Source organism: Pyxicephalus adspersus, chromosome 9, assembly GCF_032062135.1.
Source record: "Pyxicephalus adspersus chromosome 9, UCB_Pads_2.0, whole genome shotgun sequence".
Taxonomy (NCBI): domain Eukaryota; kingdom Metazoa; phylum Chordata; class Amphibia; order Anura; family Pyxicephalidae; genus Pyxicephalus; species Pyxicephalus adspersus.
In genome coordinates this window covers 16,707,706-16,732,314 of record NC_092866.1, presented here as the reverse complement: position 1 = coordinate 16,732,314, position 24,609 = coordinate 16,707,706, and the positions used below count along the sequence as shown (strand labels likewise).

At 38.4% G+C, this 24,609-nt stretch overlaps 1 protein-coding gene across 1 annotated transcript in view; it reads right to left on the bottom strand.

The window, feature by feature from the left end:
• Positions 1-24,400, bottom strand: part of VAT1L (vesicle amine transport 1 like) — a 38,510-nt gene extending 14,110 nt beyond the window's left edge. The window contains exons 1-5 of the mRNA XM_072422759.1: positions 24,133-24,400; positions 11,055-11,184; positions 6,282-6,497; positions 3,485-3,627; positions 420-523 (exon numbers count right to left, since the gene is read on the bottom strand). Of these exons, the coding sequence (XP_072278860.1) occupies positions 420-523; positions 3,485-3,627; positions 6,282-6,497; positions 11,055-11,184; positions 24,133-24,350 (811 nt within the window). The 5' untranslated portion in view covers positions 24,351-24,400. The remainder of the gene's footprint in view (positions 1-419; positions 524-3,484; positions 3,628-6,281; positions 6,498-11,054; positions 11,185-24,132) is intronic.
• Positions 24,401-24,609: the final 209 nt, after the last annotated feature.

Here is a 24,609-nt window from a genome sequence, read left to right as displayed (position 1 = left end):
CCCCCTCCAATCCCATGCATACAGTGAACAGAGACAATGTAATTATCAAAATAATATAAGAATGCCAAGATGTGGGATTCTAAAGACGCCCTATCTGGTGATTAAAATTATATTGGTAGGTAGATTACTGTAAGCAGTAGGAGGTTAAGTAGCACTAAATGAAAGGTTCCACCCCTGCCCTGCTGTGAAAGCATCAGTGAGATTTACTTTTAATGTGAGGCAACAGTAGTGTTACCCCAGGTTTGGTTGTCATAATAGTGACATATAAACTTGCAATGGCCAGGCGTTCTAGCAATGGTCTTTGTCTCTGTTTCCATAGGCACCCTTCCATAGACACCCACCAAGTGATTATTCATCCAAGTCCCTGTGCCATACATACAGTACATATAGTATAACATTACAAAAAAGATATAAATCACCGTATAAAATATATGTTCCCAGTGGTTTCAGGAGGCTGATGCCTTTTCCAGTGTTTTCCCCACATAAGCAGTCTAGAACGATGTCTACACCTTCTGGTGAGATTCTGGAAAAGATATAAATCGATCTGTCTAATATAAAAGGTTGCAAATCATATACATTTAGAGGTACATTTATATATTACATTCTATTGGGCCTAATAATCACAAATTTTATGAACAATTCACCTGACACTTAAACTTCTGTAAACAATAAACCTAAAAGTCCACAGATAAAAAATACACAAATAAATGCAGCTCTTTAATAAAAAATTTATTTTTTAATAAAAAAATAAATTATTTATTAAAATCATTTATTAAAAAAGTTAATTTATTTTTTTAATGCAGATAGAATAATTACAGTACTTTAGGTTAATCTGGTATAAGCTTCCTCCATTTCCCTAGGCAGCAGAGTTTGGACCGACAGAAGGAGAAGCAGAACATATGGCCAATTAGTGGTGCTACAGCGCTCATGTGCTGATGTGCTAATAGCAGAAACATGCAAAGTCAGTGAGAGAAAAGCTCATCAGTCTGCTGCTTATCTTTCACCATTCTGTCACAGGCTGATGTAGGGAAAAGACCATTTACCTGATTGCAGAAGAGTAAAGTCAGGTCTCCATTCCTGCCAGGCCAGAATGTGCTGTGTAAATATTAGAAGTGCATGGGCAGAAATGCAAAGAAAAGCTTATCCCCCTATTCCCCTAACCCGCCCAACAACTTCATAAACTAACCAGCCTGACACATCAGACATGCAGACTGGTATTCCCATATCAATGAAGCTGCAATTACCAACCCACCATACATGTCACTAGATTTTGTGCCCTTTACCACTAGAAGAAAGGAGTTTGTTATGAGGATAGCTGCCTTCATGCAAGGTTTGCCAGGCTGGTGTTTTATATAGAAGTAAAATGTAGATCTTCTAGTGTTGCAAATGTGTATGAACACAATTTCAGGACCATGGAGAGCACATGTGGGCAGATTGCCCCCCTACAGTTAATGCCATTGTTTATATCCACTGTAAAATAAAGTTTAATAACGCTATTTAATGCTTGCTGTGTTCACCTGTAATTAATATATTCTGTTTGCAAACAGGATGGATGAATAAATGGTGAATGCTGTCAAACATTGATGGACTATCAGAAAAAGATTCACTGGAAAATTTCCTTTATAAATGAACTTCTATGTCTGCTTTACAAACATTTCATTATTGGTTTTCTTTTCAGGGTAGGCAAGTCCTACTGGCATTTTGAGGTGTAACATACCGTTACTGTTACTCTGTTTTAGACAAAATGGAAAGCTTAAATGCAACATTGTGGTAAAAATATCAATTTACTCCTCCCCCTGGTTGGGAACATCTAACATTTTACAATCCCAATATATTTTCCAATTGCAAGACTGCCCTGAAGGCTGTGCTATAAACAGGTAAAGTGTTTCTTTATAATAACTTACATAAAAGCAGTTAGGTCAGGTAATGTGTACCTGTTAAATAATATGACTACGACTACAAAGCTGCTAAAGATGAAAAACCTCATCTTCTGCAATCAATCCTGTGTCCCACACTCACCTTCTCATACATTCCTAACAGTGCGGTTCCACTGCTATTTTCACTCCTTCAATAGCCAAATTAATGACTTCCCACTGTGAGCCTTATCTGAAAATTCAGCTGTTGTACAGTGTATTATGAAAGAGCTTTTTTTTCTAACTTTCCATTTAAACTGTAAATTTCTAATCAGCTTAGTATTTAGTAAGCAGGCTTAGTGGTTTAATCTGTTGTCATGGAGAGTTTCTATGGTTGTAAAGCTTCTCTGTGCACTTTCTAGACAGCTGCAAACCTGGTAGTGGCTGTGTTTCTTTACAATTAGATGAATATATTTTAGAGCTCCTTCACACTGGTGTTTTGCAATGTGGAAATGCATGTGATAAAGACACACATACTGTAAGTCATGCTATAGTGTACTGCCATTCATTGTTAATATGGAGTACATTACATTTGTGTGCTATGTGCTGCCTTTAGCAGCTCATTTAAATGAATGAGCTGGTGAACGCAATGCGTTGTGATATACAAAGCAATGTGTAAAATGTACCGCATTTCTATATTGAGAAAGAGCCTAAAGAAACATTATACACTGCACAACACAGTTAATAAATATATCAAATATCATTTTTATGCCATGGGATATATAAAACATTTCTTAGAATACAAATAAAGAACATCACATGAAAAAGTGTAAAAATACCTGTGCCTCACAGTCACAGCACAATTCCTAACATACTATCAGGAATATGTCTGTTTAACTACAGACATCAGACCTGGGCCTGTATAAAACTGCTCTTTAATTTGCTGAGTATATACTCTAAATCATAATAATAAAATAAATATGACTGGAGTAAAGCAATTGCTCACCTCGTAAAGAATTTATTTATTTCTTAAAATATATTTATGTTAAGGTAAACCCCACTGGCCTCACATACTTGTCTTCCCTTTACACCTCACCCTGCAAGATGCTGTGAGTGAAGAAAAATATCCAGTATGTCCAGACATGTAATTCGCCCCCCTCCATCCTTCTCCCTGACTGACCATTCAAGAACTAAAGCAGTTACATAGAGACATAGACCGGGATTTATGAAAGCTTTCCAAGGCTGGAGAGAATACACTTTCATCAGTGAAGCTCGGTGATCCAGCAAACCTGGAATGGATTTGGTCCAGGATTCAAAACATTTGCTAGCAAAATGCAAATGATTTTTAAAAATCCATTACATGTTTTCTGGATCACCAAGTTCACTTCTGAAAGTGTATTCTCTCCAGCCTAGGAGAGCTTTCATAAATCAGGGCAATAGAGAGAGTTGTAGGCTTTATGTAACCTCCAAATAGAAAGGTCCAACCTTGCCCTCTCTCCTTAAGAAAAAACAAAGCTGTGGGGGTGCAAAGGTAGATAAGCATATGTAGCTAGTTGAGCTGTTTTTTAAAGCCAAACTCTTTACAGATTTAACTGTGTTTTATTGATAAGCACAGGAAGATGTCATCTTACCTTTTTACTTCCTGCACATAATCTGCGTTTCTGTCAAATAGGTGATTGATGGAGTTTTTAATAGCCTCATGTTTAAAAGGAGAAGCAGTTCCAAAAACTGTGACATTTGGAATGGTAGAGCAGAGCTGAGCCACTGCTTGCCCCTAAAATAAATGGATAATACAGAGTACAGATAAATAAAAATAACACAATGTAAACTTGCGTCTTCTCTTCCTATATCATTTAGGGATCTGGTCATCCAAAAGTAACAGTTTAGTTTTCATGGATGTAAATGGTTGGTCAGCTGATTTTGGTATGCTGATGCTAGTCACCAACATGTTTTGACTTTTATTACTGCTTAACAACAACTTTCATGCAGCTTTTGGTCTGAACTAAACAAATTCTCACATACATCCTCTGTGTATTCTCAGAAATAGGTGGTAAGACAGAAATAGACAATGTACTAACTAAACTTCCATATTATTAACCCTACTGTCCTGTTACAGCAGTTTTACACTGTGTATAAATAAAGCTGTACACTAAGTTGGCCATGCACAGGCCAATGGTCATGCTAACACAGACAGTCCATTCAACTGCTTTATGGAACCAGGCACAAAATGATTTTCCTAATTTCTCAATGTAGTGTTAGCGTGATTGACATAAACTCAAATCATGTATGGCTAGCTTTACACACGTTATTTATAAAAGCACTTTGTAATTTTAGGCCACGGACCTATTTATTACCTCTGCCAACTAAATGTTCCTAAGTACACTGGAGAAATCACTTCTTTTTTGTAGCTGTTTCTATATAATGTTAGATTGGGATGTGGAATGAAATGTTCTTTTGCCAGCTAGCATCTTCCTTTCTCTCTGAATTTAGGGCACATGGTGTCCTACATAAAGGTTTAGGAACCAGAAAAAGCTTGGACAAGCTTTAGTCTCTAAAGGCAAAGTTTTTGCAAGGACTCTTCTTTACAATACATTTCACTGATGGAGCTGGGCTATTTGAAATGTGAAGAGATGATTAACAAGGCTTTTGGTAATATTATATAACCATTATGAAAATTCATTGCATGCCCTATTTTTCTAAACTGCTGCGCTGATAAAAAAAAAAAAAAAATCTGCATTCTGCAATCTGCACAAGTATGTACACAGCTAATGAATATAAATGAAAGTAAAAGAGAGTAATTTGATGTAAATACCCTATAAAATATAGTATTCACTTCCACTTATTTACACATAATCCGAAAGGCTTAATAACTCTGGTATGCTTAAGCATTGTGCTTGACATCAATATCCACACAGAAGAAATAACCTCCTAAATCTCATTATGTGTTCTACGGAATGACAAGAATGAGAATGTGTTCTGTAGAATTACGACCAGCGAATTTCATTCAGACAGTTACTTGCAATGGCTTTGTGATTGGGCTGGTGGTAAATAGTTTAAAGAATAGGGGCACTTATCCTATATGTCTTTATTCCCTGACCTAAGCTAACCTATCCTCCTCCTCCACAAATGCAGAACTGGCAACCAAGGCTCTGCTGTCTGTTTACATCCAGTACTGAATGTTCTGGCTGTGCCCATGTGTTACAGACTCATAGACTTAAACCTGTGGGCTGGGCAAATAATTTTGACTGAGATTTCATGGCAGCTTTGGCAGGGTTCACATGAAGTTGAGAGCTCTCACTAGATCAATGTGTATTTTTGTCCTTTTTTTTTGAACATTTCAAAATTTGAACATATATATTAAACAATTTCAAGGGTATATTTAAAAGACCAAAAAGGGGACAAACAAGAAAAGCGTTAGTGTTTAATATACTTTAAGCAAATATGAAACATTTTGACGTCGTTCGTTTTCCAACGATAATAATTGGAAGTGTGTATGTAGCTTATCTGTCTTTATTCCCTGACCTAAGCTAACCTATCCTCCTCCTCCACAAATGCAGAACTGGCAACCAAGGCTCTGCTGTCTGTTTACATCCGGTACTGAATCTTCTGGCTGTGCCCATGTGTTACAGACTCATAGACTTAAACCTGTGGACTGGGCAAATAATTTTGACTGAGATTTCATGGCAGCTTTGGCAGGGTTCACATGAAGTTGAGAGCTCTCACTAGATCAACGTGTATTTTTGTCCTTTTTTTTTGAACATTTCAAAATTTGAACATATAAATTTAACAATTTCAAGGGTATATTTAAAAGACCAAAAAGGGGACAAACAAGAAAAGCGTTAGTGTTTAATATACTTTAAGCAAATATGAAACATTTTGAGGTTATGTAACATTTGTGGTGAGCTTGCAGCACCATTTTACCACTTTCTCATTTCATTTCCACATCTGCATCACTGAATTAGCAGTTCCCCACACCTAGATATTGTGCTGGAAAGGGTGTTTCCTACTGGCTGTCTAGAGGTGGGGGTCCCCTTATGATGCAAAAGAAGGGTCTAGAGCACGTAGTGCACAGGGACTGTCAGGTACGGGCTGCTGGAGACACATCTGCATTGCTGGAGTTGTAGTCCTCTGCAGCTGGAAACAGAACTTGCAAGGGACCTGGACTGTGGATTTACATGTGATGCTTTTTTTTTTTTAAATAAACTTTATTTATGAAAACAGGTACCTCCAATAGAAGGTCGGGATCACAGCCACCTTTGCCTTTTAAGTCAACCATTTGAAAGTGTGGGATTGTCTTGGACATCAAGGGAAATGTCATGTGATCCTTTTAAATGTGACGTTTCACCCTTACTAAGGAAACCTCTAAAACAAATAAATAAAATATAGCAAAAACACTAAACTTGCACATAGCTAAAAAAATTTACTTACCACTCCTCCTCCAGCAGAATGGACAAGGACAGACATCCCTTCTCTGAGATTGGCCACCTCAAACAACATCATGTAGGCTGTCACAAAGTTCATGGGGAAGGCAGCTGCTTCTGAGAAGCTCATATCATCTGGGATCTTATAGACAAACTCTGCAGGGGTGCAGGCCACTTCTGCCCATGCATTGTAGTTGACAAAAGCCATAACTCGGTCCCCAATCTGGAGTATAAAAAACACATAACGGTTTCTTGCAGACTGGAAATAAAAGGGGGTCACATTTTCTCTAAACCTCTCCACCAGCTTGGCAGGATGCTTTAATCAAGACAGACAGACTTGCATGGAAAGACATAATGCTTGGGGAAACTAATTCATGTCTGTATTTTCTTTAACTAGATAGAAAACCCCAACTTGTTTTTAACCTTTTTACAACATATTGAAAAATATTTATGCTAAAAGCCAAACAGATTTGCAGGTAAACGAAACACAGTAGTGTTTTACCCTGCCAAAACATTGGTACTTCTGTCCATCTAGTTTGAACATTTACACAGTTCTAATGGTCTTGTCTAGTAGGACTAGAGACCTGATTTTTTTTGACTGTCAGTCTGTGACTGGACAGTTAAAGTAGAAGCAGCAGATTGAAAATCCCATCACTAAACTAATCTGCCCCATCTCCTCCTATCAGAGTGTCTACCTTTTAGCACATGAAGAATGAAGTACAACTCATCAGCTCCTTGCACTGTTTCTAACCTTTCTAACCTGAGCTCTGCTGTACACAGACTCCAAGAGGCAGATACCAGGTGAAAATCAGCTATTCATACTAATGCATTAATGATGTATTAATGAATATGAAACTGAAAATAATTCAAGGGATTTATATCTTTGGCGTACAGCCTTAAGTGTAGGTGTCTTTTTTACTCCCCAGACCATTTTCACCATCTAAAGGTGTCTCTTTATCAGTGTCTCATTTGTTGTGATTGATTCATCCTTATTCAAGCAGCACAGGTCTAATTGTACAAAGGATTATAGACTTGACTTCTGAGCAGAAGAAAAGATCATAATGCCGCTTCCTCTTGTTTTCTCCGCAAGAAAAAGGTCAAATGTGCTCCGCGGTCACGTTTTTAATTACCGTCCTGCCGTGAACGGCAAAGATTCGTTTTGCCAGGGAAGGTTGCTATGGAGAAGGAAGATGTGTCTTATCCTGCAACATACAAGCCAGACTTCAATTATAACTGAGGAACGAGCACCCTTCCCCTGTGTCTCCCTTAATTACCGGCAGTTCTCTGAGCTCCTTTATTCTTACTGATTACCATGTGGTCTAGCAGAAAGTTCCACACTGATGGCTTTGTTAATAAGACAACTTAATCACTAAGAAGACTTATTTATTGACAAGCTTTTCTGTGCAGAATCCCAAAGCAAATATTTTCTGAATCAAAACAATGGGCGTCATGGAGGAAACATTTTAATGAAGAGTTTACTCGTTAACAACCAATAAGCTACTCCCTTTTATTTTCTAATCACTTCTGGCAATGCTTGTTCTAGAATTAGAGTGCAGACAACCCTTCTTACAGGTACTTTAGTACTACTGTAATTCCAAAAAGGAACTTTTCTGGTAGACTAGACTCTGGTTTCTCTAGACATTTCTATTGGTAGTTGAGGCCCATAACAATGATCTACAACAGTGTTTCCTGGCCTTTTTAACATAGAGGAACACCCAAAATAAAATTCAGGTCTTGAGGAACCTGGCTATATTTGCCATATCTACGGCTCACAGTACATTAGTATGGTGGTCAGTAGTAAGAATGCCTCCTACATGGCTGTCCAGTGGGAAAAATGTCACCCTTACAGATAGCCAAATAGATCATTGGTGTCAGATAGACTGTACAAAATGCTTTTTGAAAAAGCCATCCCCACCAACCTCTGGGGAACCCAAAGGACTCCACAGAACCCTGGTTGTGAAACACTGATCTACTAGAAATATAAAGAAGGTGAAAAAGAATAGACACGTTTTGGTATTTTCAATAGTCTTGGAGATTTGATTATAAGATTAGCCCTAGTTTTAGATAAAAAAGCAATGTCTAGGTGGCCTCTGTAGATTTGTGCAAGAAGTGTTTAGCTCTCACTGATTTGGAATATGCATACTGTGAATTAATATCTTTTTGAAGCCTCTAGTTTTTTCACACCTAAATTCTCCTAAAAATAATGAAACGTACTTCTTTTTTATTGGTGAATGCAGCTCCATTAGATAAAGCAATGTGTTGTCAATCTTAAGAACATTGAAGCTACGTGTTAATATATGCACTGATAGCAGTGTCAGTATTAAAGTAGCCACTAAAGCAGCAATGGTAAAAATGCCTCAAAGATTTGGGAGAATATGTGATATATACAAATGCCTGTGAGAAATGGGAGAGAATGCTGGAACAAATAAGCAGATAATCTTTCCTGCCCTGCTCTGCATATAGGGAGGCTCACTGAACACTAATATAAAAGGGAATGTTAGTTGGGGGAATAAAAGACACTCAATGATAATCTATATAAGAGGGTATGTAATTGGGGTAAAGGGGGGGGCAGACCTACCAACCAACATAGGAGGGAATGTAACTGGAAAATAGGAAGGGATGGGGGGGGATTGTGGATGTCAGCTTTTTGATCAGCAATGTAATAGGAGATGCTATTGAGGGAGCACACTAACCACAAATGTAAGATGAGATGTTGCCGGTAGGGCTCCAATTTGACAAAGATTGGGCACACCGACATAAAAGTTTCACGTATAGACTTTATATATGAGTTGTTTTAGAAGTTTAACTTTTTTTTTTTTTTTTTAGGTCAGTTGGAGGGGTGTTTGTTTATTAATTGTTTGCAGCATTTTTTCCCACTGGGAGATTAATTAACATTTCTTTGGTTTAGTCATACTTTATGTTGTTCTTGTTTAGCCTCCGGGGTTAACACTAACTAGTTCATAGTTCTTTTCCTTCTTTTGTTTTTATTCATCTAATTATTTTTGTAGCGTTACATTAAAAAGACATTTCTCAACTGTGCAGATTAATCTCTGCAATGTGTTCTTTTTATAAAGGCTGTAAAATGAGGTTTCTGATGCAAAGAAAAGTGAAGTATTTACTTATAAAATAAAGGCTTTTTTAGGCTTTATTTCAGTTGTAAATACTTCACCTTGTTGTGTACCAGGAGCATAACTTGATGCCTTTATAAAAATAACAAACTGCAGAATAAAATTTGCAGTTCTGATTAGTTATCAGCTATCTCAGTTTCCAGTTGAAAAAAAACATAATCTATAAAAGCAAATGCTAATCATAGAGCACTGTTTTCCCATTTACCATTATTGTCATAAAATGTGCTAATTACTTTACTTTTGGTGGTCAGTTAAAGAATAATGCCTAAAGGTACTGTTACCACTCTGCCTGCAGACTGTCTGTTTAGCAGCTTGCAGCATCCTCAACCCCCCTTTAGCTGTGCAGGGTTTTACCTTTCTCGGCATCCTTAGCACATAAAGTGAGGTTGTGCACAGATGAAAGGAAATTTTAGTGTATGTGCTGCAGCCAATAGGCAGATTAGTTCCTGGTTTTATTCTTTTATTCTTCTGGATACTTGACCTCCATCCAGATTCTTGTCTCAAGCCTGCCCTGACCTCGGACCATTTAGATCTTGATCCTTACTTCCCGTCTGCCCTCACCTCAATCAGTTGATCTTGTCTCTTGCCATCAGCCTGCCCCCAGCCTACCGCTTATGCTCCTTACAGAGATTCCAGCCTGCCCAGTACCTGTTCTTTTGCTGTCCCCACACCAAACCTGTCTCTTTTGCTGTCCCCACAGCAAAGTAGTCCCGTGGCCACTAGGGTTACAGGGTGCTTTGGTGAAAACCAAGAGATAATTAGACAGGTATTCTCATGTCCCCTGCCAGGGGGCAAAGCCCTAACAGGCACATTCTTTTCCCACTGATTACCAATGCAACAGACAATATTCTTCTACTAGATGCAAATAAAATACACAAAACTATTCTTACATTGATATCATTACACATGTCACTAATGTAAATGAGGCATTTACACTAACTATTAAGGTAATAGGGGTTAAACTTTGACCAGCAATATAACAATTCCCTTACATCAAGGGTTTTTTTCTCCAGTCCTTAAGGGACACAAGGTATAAATAAAGTAATTTTCTGACTTTTTGAAAATCAATTACTATTCATTCATTGGCATCTGTAAAAACACTAAAATATGTGCAGACTGGGGTCCTCCATGGCTGAAGTTGAGGAACTCTGGTTTAATATCAATGTAAAATGGCTTTGATCAGATAATTATTTTCTTTTTCACTGGTCCCCAATGTACAAAGAAAACCTTTTGATGAAAGAGGCTACAAACAAATATACCCAAGTCTAACACTGATAAAGGGTAGAGAAAGGGTAAAGATTTTACAAAATGGCAGGTGAGAGTTCACTCAAAAGGGGATAGCCATGTGGTGTAAGAAACCACTAAAATATTGATATGCGGCCCTTTATTTCCCTTCCTGCATACGTAGAAACTTAAAAATAAAAAAGATTTAATTCCTGAGTTAACACCATCAGTATACCACACCCAGTAATGTTGGGTCAAAGTCTCAGGGCTATCTGTAATTGGTTCAGAATTTAGCAATACGGAAGTATGTTCATGGTAATAAAAACCTAAAGGCGTTCTAGCTGTTTACTAAATAAAAGTAAAAAACAAAGTTTTGACTATAGATACAATTACAAGTTCAATGACATCAGACATATATTAAAAGTTACCTCAAAGCCAGTGACATTGGCTCCAAGAGCCTCAACTATTCCAGACAGCTCAAAACCAGGAACCAGCGGTGTTTTCGGAGGATTGTCAATGTTTCCTTGTCGGACCATCAAATCAATAAAGTTCAGCCCACTACACAAAAAAAAGCATAAAAAGAAAATGGATAGTAACAATAAGGATAGTAGCAACTGGTCAAATGAAAACATGATTTATGACTTGGATAAAGCAGAATGTTTAGATCACACGGTTTGTGGTTTAAATACCTGTATGCATACTGGTATAACAGTGAGCATATTCTTTGTCAGTAAATGAGCTGTTAATGCATATAATCATTATTATTATTATTGATAAACAGGATTTATATAGCGCCAACATATTACGCATTGCTGTACATTAAAAAGGGGTTGCAAATGACAGACAGATACAGACAGTGACACAGGAGGAGGAGAGGACCCTGCCCCAATGAGCTTACAATCTAGGAGGTGGGGAAGTAACACACAATAGGAGGGGGAATATGGAATGGTAGGTAAGTAGTGAGGGTTTTAAAAGGCGGGTAGAAGACGGGACGGGAGAAAGATGGGTAGGCAATTTTGAAAAAATGAGTTTTGAGCGCTTTTTAAAAAAACATAAGAGCACGCCGAATAGGACAAGGAAGGTCATTCCAGAGAGTCCAGGCAGCTCTAGAAAAGTCTTGGAGCCGTGTGTGTGATAAAGGTTATGAGTGAGGAAGTGTTTAGTAGGTCATTGGAGGAGTGAAGAGAGGAGCTATGGGAGTATTTTTCTATCAGGGCAGAAAGGTAGGTTGGACAAGAACTGTGGATTTGAACACAAAGCACAGGAGCTTGAGTTTGATTCTAAGGTGAAATGGAAGCCAATGAAGAGAATTACAAAGAGACGAGTGGTGGGAAGGATGGATGAGTCTGGCTGCAGCATTCATAATAGATTGTCAATTGTGGCTTTGACATAATTTACCTAAGCTCCTTTAGATAAAGAAATGCCCTGTCAATCTTAAGAACATTGAAGCTACGTGGTAATATATACATTGATAGCAGTGTCAGCATCAAAGTAGCCACATAAGCAGCAATGGTAAAAATGCCTCAAAGATTTGGGAGAGTATGTGATATATACAAATGTCTGTGAAGAATGAAAGCGAATGCTGGAACAGATAAAGTACTGTATGTATCTTTCCTGCCCTGCTCTGCATATAGGGAAGAGAGAGTCAGGTTAGACAGGTTGGACATTTCAAGTCTGCTGCCTCTTATCTGCCCTGAAACCACCCTGTTACCACAAGCAATTCCTCCTGTGATATCTCACACTCTCACACTATATACTTCTATATAATGTATCTAAACCCCCCAAATAAACAAAAACATAATCATTTTTTGTCATTTGATTTGGCAGCTACATTAGTATTCTTTTTCAGGTTTTTTTCCCTTATTCTTTATCGGGTGATGCTGCAGGTAACATACTTTCTACCATAGGAACATACATTTTTCTATGTCATAGCAAAATTCAAAGGAGGTCTTCTGAAGGCCAAGGAGCTGTGAACAAAGTAAATGATAGGAGTGCAGCACTGACAAAGCCAGTGTTGGGTTCACAAGAATCCTGGCAAGATTAATGGGTATTTTTTTTTACTTGCTAAAGGGTTATAATATACTTTCGATGGTATATTTACTGAACACAGTGTTCATTTATGAATGAGTTGCCCTTTAAGGCACCAAGGTACACTGACTAGATTCTATTGATAAAGATATCTGATTCTGGCTATTATTACTTTTGTTTTCTAAAAGTAAAGAAAAATATGTTCTATTATTTTTTTCCTGCCATCAGCAGAGGAGATATTAGGAGCGTTTTCTTCATGGACACAAACACAATTTTGCAGTCACCAGTTAGAAGTGAGATGCTCTTGATGATACAAATGGCCCAGTTCTGCTCCAGTGCTTTAATTCAAACACATTACCAGCAAACATGCAGAGGCTGCAATGATTCAGCAGGGACACATTGAGCTCATCTAGATCTTTTAGTAGGTCTGACAATGACTCATCTTGCATGGCATTTACACTACGTATATTCGGTGGCATTTCAATTCCTAACTGGAACATGACTCACACAATTTTATTCTAAAAGATGGTCGTTCTTATATCTTTTAGCATCAAAGGTTATTAAAATGACACAGATATACTGAGCTGACCCAAATGTGCATCAAAGAATTTATCTGGGCAGAGTACAGTATATAATTACCTTTTGTTTAAAAAGATGCTAAGATTTTATTTTTTTATTTTACAACCTGGAAATCTATTTGTAATTTACAGAAGCAAACAATCAGATTGTATCATTACAATAGAACTATTCCTATGAAAAGTACTACACATTAACTCTTAACCAGGGTTCCTCCAAAGGTTATTAATATTACACAGTATTTATATAGCACCAACATATTACGCAGCACTGTACAAAGTCCATAGTCATGTCAGTTACCTTAAAGTTCCTTAAACAATGAGCGCCTCTTCAGTCAGTTTAAGTGACACCAATGATATTTTTGGCTATCTTTAAGGGTGGCATTCTTCTCAATGACCAGAGATCCAAGAGGCATCCAGCATTCTTTCTAATGATCACTACACTAATGTACCGTGAGATGCGGATAGAGTAGTTATAGCAGGGTTCTCTGAAAACCAGAAAGTTATTTCAAGGATTCCTCTATGTTACAAAGGTTGAGAAACATGCCTTGACTGCATTACCTGACTCTTTGGTGTTAAGCTCCAGAGAAGGAACCTCTACTTTAAGCCAATCTCATACTACCTGGCTCTGTAGTCTGACACTTCCCCTCTATAGTGTTAAAATATAGCAGAATAAAACCCTAAATAGGATGAAAGGAGGTAGGTTTATTGCAAACCACCTTACATTTTTCTAGAAAATGAGTTTCACATGAAGTACAGAATACATTCCTAACCTACTACACCATCTCTATATACCACAGCTCAACAACAAAAAAAAATGTTTTTCACTTGCCAAGGATTTTTCAATATATTTAGTGTATTTCAGGTCTGTTGAACCCAGAAATGACATCAGTTTCATTGAACTGGCTCTAGTTCTTGTAATACAGGAATCGGAATAGACAATTTTACCAACAAATTTTAACACAGCATAATATTATCAATATTTATTCACACCAATGTTTTTCATTTTATATAATATATGTAGCAATATTTTCATGAAACTTTAATTTGCCTTCTTTTATTCATACATTTTCTTTTTTTACAGAAATATGAGTTCTTCAAGAAGTTGTTTAAATGACCCTAATGTATTTTGCTACATTTGTGGTGAATTTTCTCAGCAAAAACAGAGAAGAAACATTACAGGATTTGTGAAACAAGCATATCTTGCATATCTTGGTATTAAACTGGGGGACCATGGTAAGTATTGGGCTCCCCATATGGTATGCAAAACTTGTGTAGAGTGGCTATGTCAGTGGAAAAATGGAAAACTGAAAAGTTTGAAATTTGGTGTCTCTATGGTATGGCGAGAGCCCAAAAATCATCATAATGATTGTTATTTTTGTGTTGTGAATGTAAAGGTTTCAATCAATACAAGAAAAACAAGTGATTTGGAATCAGCAAGACGACCTGTGCCGCATGATGCTGAAGTTCCCATACCAGTGTTCAGTACACTCCCTGATATTCCTGTATCTGACATGGAGGATATACAGGGTTTGAGGTGTAATCCAGGAGTTAGCAGTGGAAGTGAATATGAAGGAAGTGTTTCATCAAACCAGCAAATCTCCCAAGAAGAGCTCAATGATTTAATACGTGACCTAAGTCTGTCAAAACATCTGAACTTTTAGTGTCCAGGGTAAAAGAAAAGAACTGTCCGAGGCCGAAAGTTAAAAAAACAGTTTAAAGGACAAGAGAGGTGACGCTCCTACCATATTTCAGTGAAGATGGCGACTTTGTGTACTGTTGTACCTTCCCTGGACTACTAGCCCATATGGGAGTACCAGAATACCGAGCAGAAGACTGGCAACTTTTAATAGAGTTCCACTCAAAGTTTGAAATTTGTTTTACTGCATAATGGCAACTTCTTTGCATCAATTTTAACTGGTTACTTAACAAAACATAAAGAAGAATATAAAGAAGAATATAAAAATATCAAAATGGTCTTACAAAAGTTTTGATATCATGAATACCAATGGTCCATATGTGTTGCTTTAAAAATGGTGAACTGCCTACTTGGACAGCAAAGTGGATACACAAAGGATGTTTCATCTGCCTGTGGGATAGTAGAGCAAAGCAGGATCACTGGAAAAAAGAGACATGGACTCAAAAGGAAAACATGAAAAAAGGTGACAGCGACCATCATTAACGAGCCAATGGTTGACAAAGAAAAAATCATTCTCCCTCCACTACACATAAAGTTGGGATTAATGAAGCAATTTGTTAGGGCTCTGAATAAGGACGGTGATTGCTTCAAATACATCTGTAGATTCTTCCCTGGATTGAGTACTGAAAAATCAAAAGCAGGAAACTTTGATGGACCCCAAATTCGGAAACTGATAAATGATTCAAATTTTACAAGTAACATGACTGATACTGAAGCTTCTGCCTGGCACAACTATGTCATTGTTGTTAAGAACTTCACTAAATTATGAAGAACTGGTACAAAACTTGCTCCTATACTTTAAAAAATTGGGTGCTAATATGAGCATAAAGGTACACTATCTCTATAGCCATTTGCAAAAATTTCCAGAAAATCTTGGCGATTTCAGTGAGGAACAAGGGGAGAGATTCCATCAAGATATAAAGATGATGGAAGAAAGGTATCAGGGCAGATGGGATAGACTACTGCTAGAGCCTTCAACGTGATTGTCCTGATCATCAGCATAAAAGGAAATCATACAAACTGAGTTTTTCAATGACTTCTTTGTGATTAGTTCTGTAAATTTACTGAATTTAATGACATTAAGTATTTCAAAAATTTAATTTTGTATACGTAGGCATATCTAGTTTAGTTTTGCTTAATTTTCATGTTTCATTGTTTTGTGGGATGAATGCCCATTATTAATTAGGGGTCAAATAAGTGATTAAAAATGTACTTGGTCTCATCCAGCCGTTTCTGCCAGGTGGTGCTGACTATGACCTGGAATTATCCATCTTATAGGTTAATCAACCACAACTCAAGGAACCGCTTACAACTTCTGGGGGAACCCTAGGAAAACCCCGAATCAGAAGGGCTGCCTTAGATTATAACAATGAAACCATGTGTTGGAATGGTGTGACTGAAATGAGCAGTTGGTTACCCATCATGATTGGCTGACTGATGTCATAAAAAATAATGTGGTGTCAAGATGGTGAACAGAAGATCTATGTGTGTAAATGATACATTTTAGATAACCAATGCAAAGATCTCAGGAATGTGAAGAGACCTAATACTTGGATAATAGAAGGTGTCAGAGCTAAGGGCATCAGCAGGAAAAAAATAACAAAGAGCCAAGAGAAATATCAGAAGTCAGAAACCTTTTTTTTTTTTAATTGAAGATATCTATCCACATAACACCTTTGAGAAGACCAACCTAACCTCTGGCAATAATTCATGGTGTGAATGAAAATTGAAATAAAGCATTAGCAGCTAGGAAATGACTAAATGTGATAGCTGCAAAATACTACAGGAAGTAATACATTTATCTAATTAAAGGTCATGTAATCCTTACATACCAGACTTGAGGTTGAAGTCACTAAGCCATAACTCATATATTATTTTCTATAACAATTGAAACCCTCAGCCATATGAAATCATTCATTACTTAATGTAATAGCTGTTACAACAAATTTTCAGTAAAGATGAATAAATTGAGATTTCCTCTGCACTTAAGTAGAATTGGATCTTCACTGATAGAAGACTATTCACACTGACAGTCACAATGGCTTACAGCTATTCTTATAAAGGATGTAAAGTTCCAACCAGTGGTGAACAAAATAATTTTCCGTTATCCAAATCACATCAATTTATAGTTCCCATTGATGTTCAGCAAGCTCCAAAATGCTGCCTTGAATGACTTCTCATTCTACTCTATGCCATCCCACTCACTAAACACAAGGCTTGTGCCATCAGGCAAAAGAAAAAAAGAACATTGCAGTATAGAACTAGCAGATCACTGTTTTTTCCCAGTCTCACAGTACAGTGTATCTAAAGAATCATTCCATCTATGTTCATTAATGGACAAAGCAGGATACTAAAGCTTTTGATAAAGAGGGTATAACCACCAACCTCCAGGAGTATGACACTAAGAACAAAACAAAAAGCATTGTCTGCTGGATGCCTCCCATACGCTAGGAGATGCTTTATTAGTTATGCAGGAAGTAGGATATATAGGAATATATAAGAAGTACAAAATATAAACAGTCACTCATTACAGAATAACCAGATGGATAGGCGTTGTATCCAGCAACTTGATGTAGAAAAGCTCACAATGTATTCATTGCTCTGGAACAATGACCCTGATTTATGAAAGCTCTCCAAGGCTGGAGAGAATACACTTTCAGAAGTGAAGCTGAGTGTTCCATAAAACATGGAATGGATTTTTGAAATCATTTGATATTTGCTAGCAAATGTTTTGAATCCTGGACCAGATCCATTTCAGGTTTGCTGGAACACCCACCTTCACTTCTGAAAGTGTATTCTCTCCAGCCTTGGAGAGCTTTCATAAATCAGGGCCAATGTGTCATAAAAGGAAAGATGCCTTATGGTCTATGGCAGGGGTGCTCACACTTTTTTGGTTTGCGAGCTACTTTTAAAATGACCAAGTCAAAATGTTCTACCAACAATAAAAACTTGGATAGCTTAATAGCTCATGTACGTGGTAGAGTTTATTTTGAAAGGCAGGGCTCCGCAATCTACTGGTGGTGCCTTTGTGATCTACCGGTAGATGGCGATCCACCTATTGGGCACCCCTAGTCTGTGGGTTAGCACTGATTGATAGTCTACTTCATCAGCTGCAGACCTTAATAGTTATCCCCAGCAACTACAAAGTGAAAATCAGTGCTGCAAAACAGCCATCATATAAATGATATACCTGGATAGCCCTGACTATATCTAGGAATAAAAGGACCTCATTATGAAAAAGACAGAGATAAGAATGGACAATTTATTCATTAAGGATAAAGGCAAACAAACCCTTGGCCAAAGAATGGAAGTTTAAGCTGATACAGGTTGTTATTATGTAAGCTTATAAAAAAGGTGATTGCAACTCCTAAACCTTCCGAGCCAAGGTAATGGCTACCAAAAAGGCTACCTTAAAGTGTGGTTTTTGCAAAACTGAGAGCAACAGATTTCTGTTTGACTGAAGATGAAATATGTATTACACCTTAAATAAAGGATAAAATAATGATGCTAAAAAGAGACTGTCAAGCCTGAAACCTGTGATTTTAACATAGAATTCCTTGGACTTGCAATGAAAAAGTCCAGGAAAAAAACCTTAGCATTGGGAAGGCATACTTTAGAACATACCAGTTTTACACCACCACCAGTGTATTCATCTGCCCAGAAATGGAAAACTGAATTACCAGTTGTAGTAGAACTGCAGGTATATAATATAGTGTATTAGATCATTCCCCAGCCTGGCTTTAAAATTGGTAAAAATAGTTAGCAGTATTACCAACTGCTTTAACTTTTATTACTAAGGTATATCCTTTTATAAGCATGCGTTAAAAAATTGAAAGTTGATAACAAAATGCCTTTCTTTGCTTTTGAGTAAAAAGAAATTGTAGAAAAAAAATTATTTTGTATTTACAAACGCCTCTAGACAAAGTGCTCATTATGTCTGTTGAAAATTTTGCACAGGAAAAAAATTGCAGTTATTATGTTTATTCCAAAGAATGTCACTAAAGATGCAAGCGAAATATGCCTTCCTGGCTTTTTGCCCAGAAGAATACAACAAAAGGGTAACAAGACATTCACCAACATTAAACCTGACACAAATGCTACTGTTACTATGACGACAGTTACCCAGATTAAAGTGAGTAAGCATAATGATCACATGAGCCTGAATAAATAGCTGAAATGCCTCTTAGTATATATTCCCAGCAATGTTATGTAAGGGTAGTGACACTTAAAGAGGGATTACCCATACACAGAGTATGAGTGGTGAACTGCTGAGACCCTGGGATGTGGGGTCAGCTTGGCTCCACTTTGTATTTCTGCATGTTCTAGCTGTGCCAGTTGCATTAGGTCTGAGATAGGTACTGCTTGCCACCAACTGTCAGAGGCAACCATGTCAGCTTAACTGTTCATTTTAGTGGTTACTACAGTTCATAATTTTTACACTGCCCATAATTTTTTATGAAAGCTAAGAGAAGAATCTGGAGAAGAGACCAGATACAATCAAGGACCAACTAGAACTGGCACATCTGCAGTGCTGGATTGGTACTCCCCTCAATGACAATATATTGCTGAATTTGAGGCAGATAGTAAAGTAACAATTCAAGCAGCTCTGTAGTCACTAGTACATCATTTAAAGGATAACTAATTGAATTTGCCCTGTTACCCACCTTTTGCAGTCCCAAGTTAACAGGGCTATGGTAAAACTAATGCAGAAACAAAAGGGCCCAACCCGTTCATGTGCTAATGAGAAGTGAGGAAAAAGAAAGAAAAAAAAGAGCAACAGAGTGATAACCTCATCATTGTGCTGCTTTTCAGTTTACTTTCCAGTCCAGTTCAGCCCATCTGAACGGGCTGCCTATTTTGTTTATGTTTGCAGTACACAGTAGGGTGTTATGTGCATTGAGATATGTTTTAATCTGCTGGCAAGGTTTTCAACAAGTGTACCATGTTACCATGCATTGCGGTAATGTGTGAGGTGCTGCAGCACACAAGTGTAAGTGGGGCCTTAATCAAACCCTACAATTGCAGAATGATTGCTGATTTATTATTAAAGATTATTGCACTGTGCACCGTGCCCCTTCCACATATACACCAACCATCCAATAAATCCGGAAATTCATAAAGAATTCTGTGACAGGAGCTGTGGATGAAGAGTAGGTGGCGCTGAGAAAAATTTCATTTTTACATGACTAAGGAGCCGGTCCCCATGGTAACATAACACCATGAAAATTAAAATATCAAAGTGCCAGTTAAGCTCATGGTTAGCAAAGCTGTTCCTTCACTTTGTAACTGTCTTTTCTATTCAAGTTACAAAGCGCAAACAATAACCACGGAAGCTGGAAATAATCACAGAAAACAGAAAATCATTAGCTTAGAAAATGCAGCCTGACAATTGAATTTGTGGATTGATGGAAAAAAGCTGCAAGATGACATGTAGCTACGAGGTTGAAATCTGACATTATGATTAGAGATACGGGCCTTCTACTGACTGTGTCAAGGCCAACGATCTGCAGAGACCAATTACAGGTTAGCTTTCATAGACTAAAGTGGGCTCGTCCAAAATATGCCCCCAGGGCCAGAATAAGGTCCAGCATGGGCCACATAGCACAGATTGAACAAAAATGCAGCCCTTTAATTAGGAATATATTGTTAAACTTATAGATGTAAAAAAATGAATGTTTTTGTAGCGCTTAGAAGGACCTTCATTAAAAACTGGCAAAATGGCTGGGTTGCAAAGCTGGCAGCATACCAGCCATCAGGAGCCACCCTGGAACTGCTGTTCCCACTACCCATCTGAACTTGGCCTTAGAAGCTTTGGCGGGTACTTTTTACTGCCTGTCAACGAAACTGACTTAATGGTAGATGTATTGAATGTTTGCTTTTTGTTGTGTAAGGCACATAAGGTAGTCAGTAGATTAATGGGGTGGGCCACGCTGATGGTAGGCAGAGAACTTGATAACTTTTGTAGTCCATCAGCCCAAACATAGGGTATTATGTAGCAAGTTGAAGCTTATACTGCACAATTCACAATATTAAACAAAGCAGGTAACATATTTCAGGGCAGGAGGGGATTCTACATGGGTGGAATAAAAGTTAGGTAAGGCTTGAAAGCAGCTTTAAAGAAAAAAAACTGGGTACTGCTAAGAATAGAAATCAATAACTGGATCACAAAACATGGAACAGTGACAGTTCAACTGTGAATTAAAAGAATAAGTTCAGCTGTTACAATTCAAGCGTTCATCTTGGCCTACGGCACAGCCATCAAATAGGTTAAGTCCCAACTGCCAGCAAACATCTTCTGCAAGGTAATACAGTAACAGGTCAGTCGGCTCAATGTCACAGAACAGAGGGAAAATGTCTTTGGTGAATCTTTTTCCCTGTGCCAGGGAAACCATCTTATCCAATTCACCCATAGCAGGCACTTGTTAAATTTAGATGATAGTAATAGTAAATTGAACCTCAGTCTGCCCCAAACTGCAAGGATTAAATACTCATTTATGTCTATATGTGGTTAAATATTATATTACCCCATGCACTTTGCAGGCCTCACCAGAGTGAAAATGGTCCCCCTTAGCCTGTTCCACAAACCGACCCAGACTGACATAATCCCCTACAATGCAAAACCAATAGGCCTCCCTCTCAGTCCAGACTGTTCAGAAAGGAGCCGCAATGTGAGATTTTCTGAACCTAGAGTTTAGCTTTAAGGTAGTATTGAACAATCCACAATTATAGGACAAAATAGCATCAAAGCAGGACAGGTCAACTTTTTTCATATAGGGGACCTTAAATACAGCCACTGATATTACCATAGAGCAGCACATAATATTCAGTAAATACTATACTACAGAAAACAGTAGACTTGCAACAGAAGATAGCCAAAGACTATGGAAATGCCACGGAAGATGGTCAGAGACTGCAGACATCCTACAGGAGATGGTGATGGACTATGTGTGTGCTATGGGATAGTCAGAGATTGCAGACAGACAAAATGAGATGGCCAAAGACTATGGGCATGCTATACCAGGTCACAGATTATACATATAATACAGGAGATGTTCAAAGACTACTAGACATGCCAAAAAAGATGGGCCAAATATTATGGGCATGCAAGACAAGATGGTCAGAGACTACACAGATCCATCAGGAGACTGCCAAAGGCTATTGGAATGCTGCACAAGATAGTCAGAGACTGCAAACATGATATAGGAAATGTTGAAAATTGGAGTCATGCATCATTGAAAAGTTACAGATATGTTACAAGAACCTAATAGAAATCACTGGCCATTAAGGCCTCTTAACAAATCAATATTTTCACATTTGCTGAAGGCCTTTTAGAAACATGCTTATGTTTTTTTCTCTGTGCGATACAAGATCAAAAAAGGCATAAAAGGATGTATTGCTCAGAAAACTATAGTGTGAACGTATTGAACCAAACCTCATAACTGCTAAAAGCCAGTCTAAAAAATAGTTTTTCTTCGGTGAGATGTGTAAGAAACTAGCTATTGTCTGCAGGTAACCCAAAGGCCACACAAAAAGTGTCAAAGGTCTTCATGAGGCCCTGGGTCTTAGATTGGGGACAGGGGAATTAAAGCTTTACATAATAAAGCTTCCCATTGCTAGCTGTCGCTCTGGGTTAACCTCATTGGTGCTGGCTAACACTTGTGCAGCTGTTCCCAAACAGAATGTAAGACCTTACACCATAGGAAGACCACACATAACAACTGGGCAACCGATGACCAATTGGTGACTATTCCATTATTTCCATATAACTCATCACCACCTTATCTATCCATAGATAATATAAAAACGGCCAAAGAAACCTGCAATTTAAAACAATTGTTCATTAGATTGTGGAAACCTAATTTCTATGAAGATTTACAAGAATGAATACTGGATTTTTAATCGTTTTTCATCATAGTAGGATTAATCGGTTTTCATCATGAATCAGTAGGATTCATCATACACACGTGTGCATTTCTTATACCATGAAGAATGCTCCTATTACCACTTGTTTCTGGTGCATGTGTATTTATGAACGAACGTTCTTTACACAGAGAAGGAAGTAACCATTAATGGAAAGATCATTCACCCAATGCTTTTTCCAAATCTAGCAAGCTCTGCCTATTTTCTATGGCTCGGCAGTCAGAAGGAAGTGGCAAATTTCAGTGACAATGCACAATGTGGTTGATGATGGACAGATTGGTCACTGCCTATGAGTACCAAGAAAGTGAAAGACGTCTATTGAATTGAGACAAAGGGCATTTCCCTTGCCTTAGGCTCCTATTACCCCAATTGCGGACTTTTAGATTTGTTGGGTGGCCTTTGGGCTCCACTATTCAGTAAAAGGAACTGAAATTTATAAAGGTGCTGTAATGTAAGTGATACCTAGCACTCTCATGTAACATGTCCTCAATCAATCTCCAACAACATCTGCAGTCTCTGATCATCTACTCTATCTGGAGTCTCCAATAATCATCCCTCTTGGTAGTCTCTAACCATCTACCCTGTGCATTCTCTGACTACCTACTCTCTTTACAGTCCCTGACCATCTACTTATTCCCTATTTACCTTCTTTGCAGTTTCTAATCATCTACCCTCCCTGCAGCCCCTGGCCACCTACCCCCTGTGCAGTCTCTGACAGTCTTCAGTTGTATTACATACATTGAATGCTATGTACAGCCATTTGGAGATGTCAGGGCCACATTGGAGGCCTGCTATACCTGGCAACTTGACAACTGATGTCCCAGATCATTTGGCGACTTTTCCTGCTGACTTGCTACTTTCACAACACACCCAATGACAAGCTTGCTCTGTCGTACATGCGTAAAAAAGCGAATGAGCCTGAACCGGTCAGATTTTGCAGAAAATTCGCTGGATCTCTTTGGAAAGCACTTGTGGACACCTGACTACTCAATAATTGCATGCACTGCACTAGTTGCATCATCTGCAAATATTGCAAGGAGATTGAACCTTTAAATTGCAGACCTTTAGTAAGTTTTAATGGTTTGGAGGCACCAATGACCAGCACAGGATAAATTGCCATGGACACTCTGCAGGTAACCAGATGCTGTGGAACTACAAGTACCAGGAATCCCAACATCCTCTCTGGCTGCCAAGGCATGCTGGTAATTGTAGGTGCACTTCTCACTGTAGAGACACATGTTGGCAATCTGTGTAAAATCAGAATATATAAAAAGGGTACCGGACCAGGCTTTTACTCGGATCTTCAGTTCTCCCTCCTGAGGCTCGGGCATCACTTTCCGTGCCACCCGCAGCTTGTTGAGTCCTCCAAATCCAGAGAGGAGCACGGCTCTCATGTCTCTGCCATCCCCGGCTTCTGCTGCCGCCTCAGCAGCATCTTTGGCGGCTTCCTTCTCTATCATTTGTTCGGTTTCTTCGGCTTTCTCCGGCCGCTCCTTGGCCATGGCTGCGGGCACTGCTGCCTGCTCTTCAATGGGATGCTCGGCTTCTGCGGCGGCTCCGGGCGCTGCTCCTCACAGCTACCGTAATGCGCACTGTAGCGGCGCACTGCCCGGCTCTAGGTAAATGTCGACTGGCCTCTGCTGCGCGATTACTACACACACAGGGACAGCAGCCTGGAAGTGTTGATGTATGTAAATATTGGGCACAGGAGGGATGAGACTGAGCATCGGTGCCTGTCCATGGCTGCCCATCTACCTATGT